Source organism: Eleginops maclovinus, chromosome 15 (assembly GCF_036324505.1).
Source record: "Eleginops maclovinus isolate JMC-PN-2008 ecotype Puerto Natales chromosome 15, JC_Emac_rtc_rv5, whole genome shotgun sequence".
In the NCBI taxonomy this organism is placed as follows: domain Eukaryota; kingdom Metazoa; phylum Chordata; class Actinopteri; order Perciformes; family Eleginopidae; genus Eleginops; species Eleginops maclovinus.
The window spans coordinates 16,881,046-16,898,767 of record NC_086363.1 but is presented as its reverse complement, the minus strand read 5'-3'; the positions used below and the strand labels follow the sequence as shown (position 1 = coordinate 16,898,767).

The 17,722-nt window shown below is 41.8% G+C and overlaps 1 protein-coding gene across 1 annotated transcript in view; it reads right to left on the bottom strand.

Annotated features, from left to right (window-relative positions):
• LOC134877042 (kinesin-like protein KIF26B) overlaps window positions 1–17,722 on the bottom strand; it is a 31,738-nt gene that overhangs the window by 7,913 nt on the left and 6,103 nt on the right. The window contains exons 4-13 of the mRNA XM_063902394.1: window positions 16,949–17,058; window positions 16,681–16,852; window positions 11,917–12,126; window positions 11,428–11,521; window positions 9,059–9,330; window positions 8,147–8,324; window positions 7,835–7,973; window positions 7,426–7,585; window positions 4,104–7,245; window positions 2,479–2,648 (exon numbers count right to left, since the gene is read on the bottom strand). Of these exons, the coding sequence (XP_063758464.1) occupies window positions 2,479–2,648; window positions 4,104–7,245; window positions 7,426–7,585; window positions 7,835–7,973; window positions 8,147–8,324; window positions 9,059–9,330; window positions 11,428–11,521; window positions 11,917–12,126; window positions 16,681–16,852; window positions 16,949–17,058 (4,647 nt within the window). The remainder of the gene's footprint in view (window positions 1–2,478; window positions 2,649–4,103; window positions 7,246–7,425; window positions 7,586–7,834; window positions 7,974–8,146; window positions 8,325–9,058; window positions 9,331–11,427; window positions 11,522–11,916; window positions 12,127–16,680; window positions 16,853–16,948; window positions 17,059–17,722) is intronic.

Sequence of the window (17,722 nt, the reverse complement as noted above, 5' to 3'; positions counted from 1 at the left end):
CGCAGAGCAGAACCGGCGCATTGCTGATCGCCACCGGGCTCCCGCTCCTGCCTATCGGGTGGGTCAACAGGTGTGGTTGTCCTCTAGGGATCTCCCCTTACGAACTGGCTCCAAGAAGTTAACCCCTCGTTTTGTTGGCCCTTTCCCTATTATTTCCGTCATCAATCCCTCAGCGGTCACACTCAAGCTGCCTCCAGCCATGCACGTCCACCCCACCTTCCATGTCTCTCGTTTAAAGCCAGTCTCCACCAGTCCCCTCTCCCCCCCGGACGTTCCCCCCCCACCTCCCCGTTTGACTGACAACCACCCAGATTACACCGTCCGGCAGTTGCTGGACATTCGTCGTCGGGGCAGGGGGTATCAGTACCTCGTGGATTGGGAGGGTTATGGGCCAGAGGAAAGGAGCTGGGTTTCGCGGGGCCTCATCCTCGACCCCTCCCTCATCCGGGATTTTCATCGGGCTCACCCAGAGAGGCCTAGGCCGCCTGGAGGCGTCCATTGAGGGGAGGGTACTGTTGTGGTCACAGCAGTCTGCTGTGTTTTTCCTCCTCCTGGGTTTGCCACTCCCCCTGTCGGTCTCACTTCACACCTGGCCGTCATCTGCAATCATGCTCACCTGGTCGTCATCTCCAATCAACTCCCCTTCATAAACCCTTGGATTCCCTGCTGTCGGTGCCAGATCGTACTTCGCTCTACAGTGGTAATGATACGTACCCGGCTCCAGTTTACCTTGTTACCTTGTTACCTTGTTACCTTGTTACCTTGTTACCTCGCTACCGAACTCTCGTCTCTTGTTGCCTTTGACCACAACCTAACTCTGTTTCCCTCTGCCTGCAGTTATCCGGATCACGCACTCCAGCTCGCCTGCCTCACCCTCCCCCCGGTTTCCGCGTCCTCTACCTGCTCCTCCACCTCACTCAATAAACCCCCTTGCATCAATTCAACACCGTCTCTTGTCTGCTCTTGGGTTCAGAATCGTTATCCTAACACCAGGGGGTAAGACAGCATTGTAAGCTTTTAAATAAAATGTCTCTGTGGTTATACTAACCTTATTACATGTAAATGGCCTTTTCAAAGGTCAGTACGTTCAGGCTTAAATGGGGAACAAAAAAAACCTTCTAAATATGACTCATGGACCACTGAAGTACTACACCACCATTGCTTTTATATATAAGCAGGGTTAATTTCCTTAATGTTTCCCCCCAATAATTCCTTTCGAAAAAAACTATCAAATAATGATATGTTATTTAACTATTTGTTTAAAATCATTTTTTTTCTACCAGTGTGCCTCTTTGTTCTTTGATGCGGCATTGACCCATTTCCCCCCATGTGGTCATTAAAATTGTATCAAATGTGCCGTCCTTGAGATGGTGGAGGCGGGGAATATAGTCCCGTGAGGCCAGACCTCTCGTCATGGGGACATTACGTCACCGCATGAACCACATTTTGTCTTCAAGCACAATTCAACTCCAAATGGGAGGTTGAACCTGATATCAAACCTTAGCTTAGCCAGGGTCTTGCTATAGGTATAAGTTGTATGTTGCTATTTTTCAGCAACATACAATTAATACCTATTTGACCCTGCACAACCCTAACCCTAACCTTAACCCTAACCCTGGTAGCCCATTTATGATTTTTGAAACTAAGAAATGCACCACACTGTTGCACTGTAAAACACACAGAACATGCAACCCTTCTATAGCTCTGTAAGGCAATATTAAATGGCTATCAAATTCTGGTCTCTGATTCATAACAATAATTGTTCAATATAGCAGCTGCATTTTAACAGCTAGGGTTTCCCCTTATTTATAAAGGGCATATTCTGCTAATTTGCAGGTTCATATTTGTATTTTGTTCCTCTACGGTGACATGTTTCCATGATTTAATGTTCAAAAAGGTCTTGTGATTGGTCAACCGTTTAGAGATGTCCCGCCCCGTAGCCTATCCCTCACAATGTGTTGGAGCACTAGCCAATAGAAGCGTGAGTGTTACACAGTGATGTCAGTATTATACAGAAGTAAACAAAGGAGTCCAATGGAGGTGTTTCAGGCAGGGGGTGAGTGTGTGGGAGAGAAACTCCCTCAGGGAACACAGGAAGTTGAACCTTTGTAGACCATTTACATGCACAAAAATCTATATAACACACTACAGGAAAGGAAAAAACCCCAAACGCATAACAGGGCTTTGTTAATCGGAATCCCTGTAAAATCCTTATACATTTCAAATATGTTTAGCGTTAAACATGTGTAGCTCTTTAAATAATAGTTCAGAAGTACTAAATATACAGGCTATATAACTAAAACTCAGGGTGTACCACTACGTTGATTCCTTTGCATCAGGACCAGCTGCCAGAAGATGTATGGTGGACATTTCTTCTACCACTGTTTGTATTCCATTTGGGGCACCAAAAGAGGTTAATAAAGGTCATATTTTACAAAATGTCCTTTAACCTCCTGAAAATCAAAATGAACCCAGCACCTGTTTGTCAGCACCTGCTCTGTTCTGCATCCTCTGCACATTGTCGATCTCATAGACCTTGATCTCGTAGGCTTCTGGGATTCCCCGAGCCACCAAGCCAGAATGCAGACTGCTAGCCGAGCGTCTCAGGGGCAGAGGTGCATCATGGGAAACGTGACGCTGATGAGTACCTAGGTGAGGTAGAGTGAGATGCTGTATCTCAACCTGTTTTCCTTTCTACTGCACTTAAACAGTAAAACCATTACGTTATTCTAAATGAAATTAAAAAAATACCTAATCAAAGTATTTTTTTAGGTAGGATGTTGGTTTAAACGACTTCAGGTTGTCCAACAGTAAATACAAAATTTGGCCTGGGATTTATACTTTCAATAGATGTACAGCATGTTCATTTAAATTCAGCAACACAGACTAAGATTGCTGCACATATACTATTTATGAGGCAGGACGTTAGTACTGTCAACTATCATTCCACTCTAAAAGCATCACACAACACAGTAACAGTAGATGTGTAATGATAAATGAAGGCTGCTGTCCCTAAATGGCCTTCAATACACTGGCGATGTGCCTGAGGGCAAATGCAGCTTGCCAGTGGCCCTACATTATAAAAAAAAAATCAAAGCAGGAGATATTATTTCTGTTAGTGCTTTGATATTGTTTCAGTTGCAAGTAAAAGAAAAGATCATTTATGATTTGTGTCATTGGGATCCTAACACATTAACAATGTGTGTTACTCAAATTATATGGAAACAGCTTTTATCCCAGTGAAGATGAGTTAATTACCTGAGGAAATTAAGCACAGTCCAAAATTGATAACCCGATAGGCAGTAAAATATGTTTAAGAAACTTAATATCATATGCTCGAATGATATTAAACATTTTTCAGTGTATAATTACAATAATATTAGTATAAACACATACCTTTATGATTTACTGTACCAGACAAACCCTCTTCCTTTTTCTGCACTTACTACTAGTAAGTGCCGTCGCTGGCTTCATATATTAATGATGTGACCTCCTACATGATTTGGCTCTTAATGACTGCATTCTACAGATGTCTGTCATCTCCAATTAATATCACATTAATATGTTATGTGGTATTCTAAAAAACAAGTTAATGTGGAATGAACATTTATGAAAATAGTGGCTATTGGTTTGAAAAGTGTACACTACATCATGTTTGGTGGACAAATGGTAAGGTGGGTTTATGCAATAACCTTTACTGAACTAAATTAAGATATCCATAAGATCCATAAAAGTTTTTAGTATTGCATTTAATTGAATGGGTTTGAATGTGCCAATGCAGCATTGGGACATTGCAATTTTCAAACATCAATACAATGCAACATCAATAAACAATTGACAGGTAGTAAAAGAAAACATACATTCAAATATCTACAGTCAGTTATCTACCTTTACTGAAATAAATAGAAATAAGTGGTTGCATTAAGAACGTGATAATATAAAATTCTATCTAAAATGGTCATTCTGAGACCGCTCATGCAAAATTACAATACAAGACCAACAACATATAACGAGACTCGACACTTGGATGAAGTTCTGATCTATCCAGAAGAGAAAGTCATCCTGTTCAGTTCATTTAAGGCCATCTATTCCAGATGTTTTACCTGTGTTGCCTCTCCTCCGAGATGCTCGGCTGCTTCGAGCCACACTGAGGAGTGAGCTGCTCCGGTCGCTGGCGGAATCTTTGTTTGACATGGTGTTGCCTGTGACTTCACTGTCCCTCAGCATGCTGCCATATCCACTGCTCACCATACTGTTCCTGTTAGAGAAGTTCAGGGATGTCTTCCCCATAGCTGGTGGTAAATCTCCACTCAACACACTGGTGGTGTCGCTCGCGTGCCCACTCAGGTGATCTGGCGTGCGGGGAGCAGTCACCTGGCTGTATGGCGAAGGAAGTGCGGTCATGTGGTCCAGTCCCCCTAAAGTGGGGCTTGGAGCCCTTCCTTTGAGGAAGTCTGAGATCCGGCCATTGACGTATCCCTGGATTGCCGATTTTGTCGATGAGCATGTGGAGCTCTGGCTTGGAGTGCGACTGAGTGAGTGAAAAGACATTGGAGGGGAAGAGGAGAAAAAGGAGGAAGACCGCTCAAAACTAACAGTTTTACTCTCTGGAGAAAGACTTGCGCTGCGGTTGATGGACGCCTGCAGGCCTTTATGCGGGAGACTGAGGTTTTTGGTGCTAGGGGCGGACAGTCGACGGACTTTTGGGCTGGACATCTTCAGTTTCCCCACAGCAGAGAGTTTGGAATGGGTATGCCTTGCAGATTGAGATACAGGCTTTTCAGAATGAAAGAAATGATGACCCTGGTCTGTCCGAGGATTCTTCCTGGGGCTCCTGCTAGCCCTTGGTAGAGTACAATCTCCCTCATTATTTCCTTTATAACCTCCCATTCGAGTCCCTTCAACACTTCCCTTGGAGCTCCCCTTAGAGCTTATGGAGCTGTTACGACTAGCTCTTTCCAGAGTTGGGAAGTCTCTTGGGATTCTTTCAAGGGAATTAGTCCTTGTGGCCAGCTGCTCCAGTTTGGCACTAAACAACCTGCTACTGTCTTCAGTGGGGGACTTTGGCCTCCCACCCATGTTATCATGTTTCATTTTAAGATTTGAGGTCTCAAATAAAGATTCAACACTCTTTGTGGGAAATCTACTTGCATGTTGTTTGTGCTCTGCTCCATATTTCCGAGGAGAGCAGAAATAAGTGCTGTGGTTTGCTGGGGAGTGCTGTCTGCCCTGCCTCCTCTCCAGAGTTACTCCTGGGCTACAAGGGGTGGATGATGTCACCCCCCTTGGGTTTCTGTGGTTGTCTGCCATGTGAAAACCATAGTAACTGTCCTGGTGGGCATTTTGCCAGCCTCTAGGCAAACTACCTGTTTTAAAGGTGGCAGAGTTGGTCTCCTGGCAACCAGGTGAAATACCAATCCTCTTTTGGGCATTCCCAACACGACTGGAACCATTTTCTCCTCCCTCTGAGCCCTTTGCAGTGTTAGTGGAGTAAACATGCTCCCTGCCTCTGGTGGAGTAAACATGCTCCCTGTCTCTGGGGTGTTTTTTGTCTGAATGCTTTGGCCTCTTTTCACACATTTTGTTTTCTGCCATTTCATCGCAGAAAGCTGAATCTTCCAAGCACATTAGGTCAAAAGGACTTTCGATAAAATGTAAGTCACATACTTTGTCGGACTTTTTGGCATGTGTATCAGAAGCAAAAGCCCCACTGCTCTTTTCAAGAGCCTTCACATCTTCTCGACTTTTGTCATTTTGTCCTCTGAGGTCCGAATGTTGCTTGTCTCCTGTAAATTGTGGACTTTCTTTTTGTCTTGCACCGTGCAATTCACAATCTATGTCTTTATCAATCAGCATGGGATTTATAAAGGAAGGTAAGACCCTCTTATCCTTTATGAATTGATACTGGGGCATCTCAGTGCTAGTCTCTGCAGGTACAGATTGAGCTCCAAAGCTTTTGTTTGTATTAGAGCAACCTGTAGGTAAAGTTTCTTCACTGATATTGCTGATTATCCTGATTGGTTGAGAGCTTTGCTCATGTGATTGGGCAGTTTCTCTGAAACAAATAATGTTTCCACCTGTTCTCCCTCTGTCCAATGTTCCACTGATGGTCACCTCCTCCACCATAGAGAAGACAAGTTCATCTTGACCTTTTAGGTCCAGTGGCTGTTGAACAGTTACTGTGATGGTGGCCTTCATTTCCTTAACGTCTTCTGCAGGGCGTTTAGGTAAGGCATCGCCAATTTTAACACTTGTTGCCAAGGAGTGTGAAGAAGAGCAGGACGAGGAAGGAGATATGGGAGAGCTTTTGCCAATTGGTGATGTCCTTTTGCCTGACTTGAAATAATCAGAAGCTTTAGGGCTCTCCTCTATACTTGCAATGGAACTGCCCACCATTCCCTGAGCATCCTTATTTAAGTTCTGACAAGAGCACTTATCATTTGACTTTCCAATTTTAGGCAGCTCAGATCGACAGGTCATGTTAAGACTGAGAGTTTGATTCAGCAGTTCCTCGCTGGAACTGGTTCCACTGCACTCTTCACAGTCATACAGGCCTGAATCCTCTCTTTGGAAACTGTCTCCTGGGAAAGCACCATCTGTTTGCTTTTCTCCAGCAGAGGTCTGACAGCAGGCAAACCCCTGATTCATCAATGTCTGTGCTGCCACTGATGATTTGGTGTCTGTCTGTTTCCCTGTTTCTTTCTGGGGTTGTGATTTAGCTGTGACATTGTTGGCAGAGGGGCCTTTCGATGAAGTCTTTAGCAAATCCATTGCTGCCTCACGTCCATCAATACAGCCCAGGCGCTCTTGAAGTTCAGCAAATGTGTCACATTTGAAACAGTCCCCTACTGGCTTCTTCAAATCAATATTCCCTTGAACACTTTCCTCGTTCTTCTTCTCTCCTTGCAGCTGAGGAATTCTCAGAAGCTCCTGGAGCAGAGCAGTGAACTCTGGGTCATCCATGTCAGCCTTGTTAGGATGCAAAGAGGGTATGATAGGCACAAACTCAGGTTGTGCCAATCTTAAGGGTGCTTTGGAATGGACCAGGCCTTCTGAGTCTATTTGGATGACTGTGTCACAGGACTGGTCACTACTGGAGAGCTCATCCAGTTCACCTCGCAAACGGAAATGAGGGGAATCGACATCTACCTCTTCGGTGGAATGGAATGCCCGCAAGGACAAAGACGTGGTGCCTCTCTTTTCTTTAGTCAAACTCCTCCCGCTAGGTGAACAAGAAGTGGACTGCTGTTGGAGAAAGATGGATTGTGGAGTTAGTTCGAGAACTTGATTTTGTAAAACATACATCTATAAACAAAGCATTGGCATGCACTTGGAACTTCTGTCTCTTCCTTTACAAATGAGCTCCAACAGTCTGAGCCACAAAAAGCTGGTGAAATGGTCAACCTTACAGAAAATGCACAGTACCTTCGTTCTCTTTTGCATCTTGCGGATGCGAGAAGCCAGCTGGATTGTGGACAGGGTCTCTTGAAGGTGTGACAGTGAATCATCCACCTGAGCGATCACTGTGGTGTGGCAATTTACACGACCCAATGCCTCTTGAAGGAGCATAGTCAACTTACTGGCCCTATGCAGAAACAGTGTGAAACATGTACAGATGTTATGGATGCATCTAAAAAGCAGCGAAATATTTTACTGTTCTAACTCTGATATAGTTTTTATTATAGCACTAGGTTTAAGCCAGTACAAATGGGTTTTACAGGCAAAAAGCTGATTAACCAAGTGAGAAGACCAACAGCAAAAATTCACTTCAGCAATAAAGTTCTACACCAGTTTCTACCTACATGATACAGCAATAATTATTTGGAGTTCTTACTTGCTGGGATTGGTTTTATGTCCACTCAGTAGAGACAAGACAATAGGGCCAAGTTCAGAATAGGGAGGTTTATTCTTGCTCATGCCCCTTATGCCACTACACACATCTATCATGGTCAACTTAGTGGGGCCACGAGAACCTGAATATGGTAAGCAAAGAGTTAGAGAAGAGAGATTATTGAAAAAGCTTCAAACATGAATTATGAGATATGTATTAACTACATTAAATGCAGTCTTTACTGTTAAAAATAATAGCAGGGAAACACAAAATTCACCACCAGTTGCCCCTAGTAAATAAATAATTCATAACAACCTTTGCCAATGGTACTGCTTTCTGTACGTGGGGGCTGGACGTGGAGAGTGAAGAACATTATGGAGCTGTGGGACAGGTACGTTATGAAGTCATTGTGGCGACGTGCTGCAATGGCAGCATCCAGCAGGGAAGCAGCCCGCTCTGCAGTGGGGGCCTTCACCCGGTTGTGGTTACGTAGCTGGAGAGAGAGGAGAGGATAAAGTCTTCTCATAAAATACTTCAAACAGAAATTCTACCTTTTTCTTAGTATTCAATGAAAAATTGGAAAGAAATGCCCACCTACAATAGAGGTGATGGCGTGACAGTGTTTTTTTAATGCTATCTAATAGGCTCAACTCAAAGCAAATATAATTTTTTCTCACGTGCAGTGTAGACGATTGCCCAAATTGACTACCTAGATCATCATTAACAATAATCCTATCATATCTAGTTGTGAAAGTGTATAATCTACTTAGAGGAATCCTCTCTACAGTATCAGTAATATAACTAACACCTCCTACTTATAAGACAATAAAATTCCTCTATTAATATGGGCTCATTTTCTTGTTCACATCTGTTGAAACAACTGTGAAATAACACTTGTTTGTGCGTGAAATATTGAGCCTTAGAACCATTACCAGTAAAGCAGAGCCTAAAAAAAGGCAGCATCAAAAAATAGGGCCTCGGCTCACTGGTTTACAGATTTGGGATAGACTTTCAATTGTTTCCAAAGATTGCTTTCAGACAGTACATTATCATACCAATAACAATAACTTATTTTTTTAACTATATTTTTGTTTTAAGGTTGAGTACACCAATGATTTAGGTCAAAGGACCCCTTTGTGGTTGTGTAACAGACAGCAACAGACAGAGACAAAGCAGAAGAAGCAGCCCTTTTAACAAGCTCCATATTTCTTATTAAAGAAATTCTACCTGGATTCCATAGACAGGGTCCTCTTGGAGTTTCACATGGGCTTTTGGGCTGTTCTGGACACTGCCTTGTGAGGGAACAACCTCCCCTAGCAGATCCCTCAGTGTGTCCTCCTCTCCACAGCAGAGCTCAATAGCAGACACTGATACCGTCAGGTCGGTCCAGGTCTTCTCCCTACGCCGCTCGATGGCAGTGTAGAGCCAGGAGATGGCACAGGGAACAACCCCAAGCTTCTGGATGCTCTCACCATTCCCCACCATGCTGGACCAGGAGCCTGAGGCAGACAGGAGAGCAAACACACTGTATGATTGCATGCTATATACAGACAAACAACCACATCATATGGTCTAGAGGGAAATATATGTTATTTTGATTATATCCATATAAAATATTGAAAAGATTTCCTTGAAATGTTGTATAGATAAAAATAGTCATGTATACATAGTTTTAAAAACTGTGAACTTTCCTTCTAAAAACATCAACTGGTCAAAATGTCTTTTTTGGAAATTATTTGGTTTATGACTCAATACCGCAAACTGCCCAACCAGTGACTTAAGATAAGATCAGATGTGCCTTTATTAAGCCCCGTGGGGAAATTTAGAGTGTTTGTGCAGCAACAGAGAAGAGGAAAAACAGTGCAGGTTCACACAGGGATATGAAACACAAATTGAAAATTAAAATTCTAAAAAAATATATATACAGATTAGTAACAAAAGTATAGTTAAAAATATACACATGTACAGTATGTGTGCAGAAAGAGAGTGCATGTCAAAGTTATTGTGCAAAAGTGCAGGCTTTATGTGCAGTTACAATCCTGCTGTACTGTGCTAATTAGCCAATAGCATGTGAAGATGGAGAAAATGGGTAACACACCTGCTGAATATTAGCATGTTAGCATTGTCACTTTAAGCTTGTTAGCTGCTCATGGTGATGTTAACATCTTAGCTAAATTTAGCTAAATCACCTCTGTGCCAGTTTCAGGTCTTCAAAGATTAATATTAACTAACAATTTTCAGGTTGAATTGTATGTCACTGGCTTTAACCCGGTGAACTCATCAAAAACAAAAGAAGAGGCTGGCAGTACGTTTCACAGCTGCAGCCTGCAGGTCTTCAAAAGTTGTAATGACAAGGACAAAAGTGCATGAAAATTAGGTATTAGAACATAATACCCAGACAATGAATACTTTCTAGATAGGTACATGGTTACAAATATTAGAAATATGGATGCACTTGCACAGTAGTCCACATATGTACAGTCCCAAGCAAATGCATGATTAACTTCTAGTGAAAATGCTCTAACTCACAAATAAAGAGACACACTAAGTAAGCTCTCAAAATATGCACTAATAAATATAAAACACATTTACAGAAACACACCCAAAAACACTTTCAGATTTGATTCAGAATGATGCCATACTCTATCTCCAATTGCACTTTTGCCCCACATTAGCCTTGAGTTATGAGCCTGTATGAACATCTCTTGTCTTATTCAAACTCTAATTGAATAAGGATAAGAGAATTGGTTTTTCCAATTAAAGTCCAAGCTGCCTGCCGATATTCAGAGAGAATACTATTGTGTGGAGGAGATTGATATCCCCTTGGCTGAGGGCCACATGTAGTTTGTATTGGCCAAGTAATTCAATCAGATTTACGGAGAGTGGCGTCATGTGAAAAAGAAGCTCCAAGGAGAACCTGTCCTTGTGTATATATGTGTGTGTGTGTGTGTGTGTGTGTGTGTGTGTGTGTGTGTGTGTGTGTGTGTGTGTGTGTGTGTGTGTGTGTGTGTGTGTGTGTGTGTGTGTGTGTGTGTGTGTGTGTGTGTGTGTGTGTGTGTGTGTTTGTGCTATGCTTGCCACAAATCTATTAAACCCCTTCACCGACGCTAAGTGCAGGGTTCCATCTCTCTAATAGCAATGTATTACAGTACATTCAGTTTACAGTCCCCACTGAGCTCAGCGCTTCAGCAAAACAAAATTAAATATTTGTGTCTTTTTGAGGAGTAAAATGTCTATAAGGCAAAACGGGAAGCTTTCGAAAAAGCACGTGTTGTTGTATAATTGATGAATAGGCTTTTATTTACGATAGAACAGGTGAAAAGATAAATGACTACAGTTTTCCGTCACTAGTGTAGAACATCCTCTAGAGCTACAGCTAAGACCAAGGAAGCTGGACAGTGGAATCAAGATTGATACGAGGACAGAAAGAGTTAACGGACACAGGGAGTTTAAGTGATAAGGAAGGAGTGAATGATAGCAGTATTGGGATGGAGAAGATGGAGGAGGGGAAGTACAGCCCCTTAGAACAGATAAAAGCGTCCCACTCTCATCATAGGATTTTAACCCATGGCCTCTCACAGCGACCGATTACTCACCCACATCAGCACATCCCAAACCCAGAACACATCCATCGCTGCCGCTGAGCACACAGCGGATGACATCAGCCAAGGCGCCCGCACAGACCTCGGCCTAGTAACAGAAAACAAAGAACCGCAAGCATCTTATGATTCATTTATGCACTGAAATAGAACATCCAATGAAATAAAATAACTAAGATGCATACTGATTCTGTAGATTCCCTTGGGCTCAAATACTGTATACTGTTAGAAAGGCTTGGAGAAGGTTGAATTTAATTGATGGACTGTGTAATTGTGGTGGCTATCCAGGCCCTATCAGTTTTCAGGTCATTAGACAAAGAGAGCAAACCAACCGTGGTGCAGTGTACAGAGGAGAAAATGTACAAGGAAAACACAGAATTTAGCAGACAAATGGTAAACTATCACATTATTGGTCAATATAAATCAATATTTTGAAGCCTAAATAGAAAGCATATTTTAATTAGTAATAAGGATGAGGTAACCAACCTGGCTTGACTCTTGAGGATATGCAGCCTCAAAGTTGAAGGTTTTCAGAAGATTGTTGCAATCCCTGCCTAGTGTCATCGAAGCGTGTAGCTGGCTTTTGCTCACTGGTTCCATTATGGTGACTCTTTTTTTGGACGGGTCAATCCAGAGAACAGGTGGTCGGCCTTGGCTCTCTGACAGCGTTGGGCTCACCCTCAGCATGACTTTGACCTGTACACCACAGGAGATCGAAGCATGTTGAACATTACAGTAAACAACGGCTGAATATCTAAATATCTAAATGTGTTGCTCTACCACTTTGGTACAGTCGGAATATATCAACAATTATTTGATGGATTGATATGAAATTTGGGTTACAAATGTAAACTTGCTTACACACTTAACTCACATGTTGAATATGGTTATACTTGCTAAACAGCAGAGAATACATTTCATTATTGTGAGCATGTTAGCCTGCTCATATTAGCATTTATCTTAACTTTGCCTAAGAATAGTTTCACAGAGCTGCTAGCTTGGTGGTGTTTTCCTTTTCATAATGTGGGTTAACCATCTTGATATGGAGGTCATAATAAGGGGACCTGCCCATTGATCCCTAAAGGGCCCGGTAATCTTAAACATCAATAGTTTGAAAAAAAATGTATCATCTGACCTGGAATCCATTTGTCCAGCAGCGCATTACCCCAAAAATACATACTTTCTGTGCACCATGGCTTATTATTAGCCTTGGCAGAATGATAGCAACACAAAGTCATGACACACCCTACTTAGCTTCTGATTTCTGCTTTCTTAGGTTTAGACATGAGCAAGAGGAGTGGCTCGGGTTAGGATACAATCTTGATCAGGGTTAGGGTCAGGGTTCGGGTTAGCCAATAATAATTAGCCACGTGCTATTGTTTGTTGCATGCAGAGCATGTGTTTTGGCTTTTAGCCCAAAGGAACATTTCGGCATATTGAGATGATATAACAATAGCATTACACCAGAATAATAGTATTATATGAAGATTAATTAGTTGACATGGACCAGTCGAACTCAGATAATGCTTTCTTGTTACTAGCCCACTACTACCAAACTAGTGCACTCAGCTATTTCTGAGTTAGCTAGGGAGCATACAGGCTGAAAGATTAAATGTTTTTTACAAAGGGTTGAGTGAACACAACTTCAAGTGTGAGTCTGTGTTCTGATCCTGCATAGCAACATATATGTAAGGGATTTTAGAAAACAGGATGGTTCAGCTAAGATTGTGAATGTTACTTTTTACTTGCGAATGAAACCAGCAGCAAACTTATTAAAAAATTATGAGTTTCAAAACAGAAAGGTTGCAAAATATCTTCATATTAAATTCATTGTGTTTTGGTCATCATGGACTTTTTGCATCTTAAAATCCAGAGAACACGGTATAGTGTGCTACAAATATTAAAGATATCTGTCCAAATCAGGGGTTTTAACTACACCTAAATCCAAAGTACACTGTGAGAGAGGGATTTAACGTCATATTTCAGCTCTGAGCTACTGATGGTCTGCCGTGGGAGGCCAAAGATAATATTGTATGCAGCGTAGGTTGCAATAAACTTCAATTGGAACAGGGAAGCCTTGGCAGAACAAAGTTGTACATGTCAGAAAGGATTAGCTTTAAGCATTGAGGAGGTAAATTAACAATGGGGTATTTTACTGTTGTGAATGTTTCCAACTGAAATCACTTCAATGAAATATGTTCCATTTGACAAATCTGAAAATCCGTCCGTTTGCTTCATATCAATCAACTGATGTGTATTGATGGATTTTTTAAGGCTGCAGTAGACAGCCAGTTGATCCAGTTATTGCAGCAGCCATACATGCACTTACAGCTGCATGGCTATGCATACCTCCTGCTATATTTCCTCATGTCATGACATTAATTCCTTAATGCAGTTCTCTACAGGAAGCCTTCAGATAAAGATGCTATAAGGTATTAAATTAAATTAGGTCCTGACTTTGACAGTCATTTAACAGGGCTCATAGGCTGTATTCTGCTGGAAGACAAGCCTCAGATTAACCTCACAAAACACAATAGGCTCCGTTAAGGTTTCTAAACCAATTACAAGATTATTCTTAATCAGGGTCCAGGTCTACAAGACTGCGAATCGCCTTGTAATCCAGTCAAATGTAGTTTTCTTGAAATTGTCCAGGACTGCATAGCACCACCATAACATCATACATCATTGAATGATTGATTCCATCTGCCATACGATAAGTTCCCAGTGTCTGTAAAGGTTTTTCCACTTTCCCAATCATACTTTTAATACCTTATGCAAAAAGTGGCTCCCTAACCCTGTTGAACATGTGTCAAACACTATTTATGAGGGTTAAATTATTCAAGACACCCGTTTAAAAGCGGAGAAAATCATCCTCCGCTCTCACACACATATTTATTCTTGTACGCAGAGGCATACTGTACAGGGCTAAGTGATTATGCAGGTGTGGCTGGCGGTTGGTCTATCCGAGCCCTTATCTGTAACTCTAGACTAAACCCAACAGTCCATCAATCTGAGACAAAGGGAGGCAGCCATATTGATCTCCCCAGTTTCTCCCAGAGGAGGTGAGTGGAGGGAGGGGGAGAACAAGATGGAGACATTAGCACCGCATTACAGTGTATCATAAAGAACGCCTGATATAGGATCTCCTCCAAATGGACTGCCTTCTCTTTACTCTGCAGCTAGGCTGGTTAAAACACTTCCAGGGTGGTGGCGGTGTGCATTCATGATATTATATACTTTCTGAGATATACCACCAATCCCGACCTATTCCATGTATTACACATTGCAATATAATATACAAAGCATCCAAGGTAGCATAGCATTTTCATTCAGTCGCTGCCATTGTTTACTCACATGTCAACGTGTTCTGATTCCTAACATAGTTAAGAAAGCTTATTTTTGATTTTCAAACTTATACCAACGCAATCAAGTGCGGCTGTACAAGCCACCGCAGTGCAGAACTTCTTTAGGCATCAAAACTGCTTTTAGGGTTAGAAAAATATTGGGAATTGGGTAGCCTACGTTTGCGTAACTTACGTAAGTTTTCTGCTTTGTAATTGCACTGTTGAGGATCTAAGTTTTTCATAACATAACATAATTACACCGTGGTTGTGTAAAGGTTATGACAAAGCTTTTAATCTTTTAAAATGTTGAATCCTTTCCGTAGCTTTACGTATGCTAAGTATAATTAAATTACATAATGCTACGAGAAAAAGTAAACATTGGCTTTTGGTCAATAATCAAATTGTTGCCTGCTGAATAAAGGTGAAAGAATAATGTATTTTGTCTACCTTGGAAGCTGTTCTTCCTTAAGGAGATGTGAGGTACACACAAATGTATTATGTGGGTTAAAAAAAAAGTATTATAATTTGTATGAACAGCCTGTACACTTTGCATAATTTCTATTTCCATTATGACTATATGGAATATACTGTATGTGTGAACTGTAATTTAAAAATGTTATGGGCGGAAGGAGCTATAGAGGGCTACAGGAACAAGTCCCTGAACGGACCAAGAATGGAGTGTGGACTGGTACCAGTTCAGTGCCCCTGAGCAAGGCCTTGGACCCCTACATCCCAAATTCTCTGCCCACTGCTCCTTAAACTATGATGGGTTAAATGTGAGGCATTAATTTTACTATCTGTGTGGTGCTGTGTACTCATGTAATGATTGAACATAGATTCAATTCAGCTTCATAGTGTACAGAAAAATGCATGTCATATCATTTAATGGCAGAAAACAGGTTGAGTGCTGCTTCCATTATTGAGCATGCGGTGTGTTTTTTTCCTTACATTTGTCCTGCGTTGATGTACATGATGTGCTGCAAAGAGCCACACAGAGTACAATTGTGTTGAACTTTGAACAAAAGCTGCACTTATCTTTATAAAAGCCGCTAATGGCCGTAGCTTGCTCGTGCAGGAATTAAAGCTGGAGGGTGAATGGTTAAGGTGGGTTTCTGGAGATAACTAGCAAATCATAATTTAGAATTTAGACCAAACTAGGTGAAATATCAGCTTTCAGTATAAACAGCTGGGTTTGATATTACGTTAACATTTTAGCCTGTATTGACTTCACATGAACAAATGGGTAATGTTAAAAGGTATAGCTTATCAATTTGGGGGAAAAGCTTATTCGCTTTCTGGCTGATAGAAAGAGGAGAACGTCGATACCACCCTCATGTCCGTACACTAAATATACTCTAGAGACTGATCATTTTAACTTGGCATAAAGACTGGAAGCAGGAGGCACTAGCTAACCTTTATCCATCTAAAGTTCACATTAGAATTCACCGACCAAAACGACTATTTATCTTTTTTACTAATATAACATTTTGTGTTTTTAACCCATATATAATATAAACCAAGATGTAAAAGTTATAGTTTTACATGTAACATGCTGTTACCCCCTGCAGTTTTGATGCTAAGCTAATGACTTGCTCGCTGTAGCGTCATACTTAGCATACAAACATGAGTTGAATCAATCACCTCTCAGCAAGAACATGGACAATGTTGTTGAAAAGTTAGCATTGCAAATCATGACTTGTAAATCTAACTGAAAACCATTCTGGCATTCCACCAAAAAGGTTTTGTTTAACTTCAAATTTGGTTCCACAATTATTCCTTCTTCCTTTTTTTATTTATCAGGGCGGTTCTGAATAATAGTTGGTGTGATAACCAAATGTGGTTCAGTGAAAAATTTACCAAATCAGCATTTAGTGTGAATATACTGGAATTTGAAGCCGCAAGGTACCTTGCCAACACTGGGTGAGTCTTTGGTTCTAGTGGCAGCTTGGAGCAGGCAGGAGGGGACGGGCGGAGGGTTTTTCTGGATTATCTCCCTGAAGCAGGTGGAAAAATGAGCAGGAGCTTGATCAGAAGCCTGGCCTTTTTTCCTCGTTGTCAGATTGAGCTTCTCAGCAGCCCTGCAGGGAAGAAGGGAGGTGGCATGTCATATCATTGAAACTGATGGAGTACAAACACGTTGCAGATAATAAAAAAAAATCTGTTTGAATATTTACCTGGCTAAAAGGGACATAGCAGCAGTGTTGGCGATGGTCACCACTCTGGATATCTTTGAGTTTGTCTGTATAGTCCCGCCGCCACAGCCCAGTGTAGCATCATCTGCAGCCTGCTGCGGGAGAAAGCTCATTATAAAAAACAAAATCTGTAATTGCACCCACCCCAAAAGGGGCTATTATCTAGGGAATTACTCCGGGGACAGTTGTTAGGCGAGTCTTAATAGGGCATGGCTGAGTATGGGTTAAACACACACCATTAGTCATAGTACAGCTCCAGCTAGCTGCATGTAGAGTGTGAGGAATAGTGTGTGATGGCTGTAGTGACTGCTGGCAGGGTTTAAAGCATGACTCAGAGTTGAAGAGGAGCAGGAAACAAACTGTCACTGCCTCTGACACACACACACACACACACAAACACACACACACCCTCATTCAGGCAGCTTGATGTAAAGCGAGTCCAACACTTACACAGCTGTAGCTCCGAGGCGTGTGTTTTGCACTCATTCATAGTGGTGCCATGTATATGCAACATAACCTATGCCCCAACTCATATACCGCTCTCAAGCTCCACGTCTCATCAGTGTCTCAGCCTTTTTTAGGGCAATATAACAATGTCAACTCGGTTTCTTCCTTTAATAATGTCCGACCATAACTGCCAATTAGTGCCATGGAAGAACTGAAGGAGTTTGGAGGGAGACTGGGAGGGGAATAAAGACAGACTAAGTTAATATAAGCAGCCATATGTAATGTAAATAATGTATACATACGCCCCCG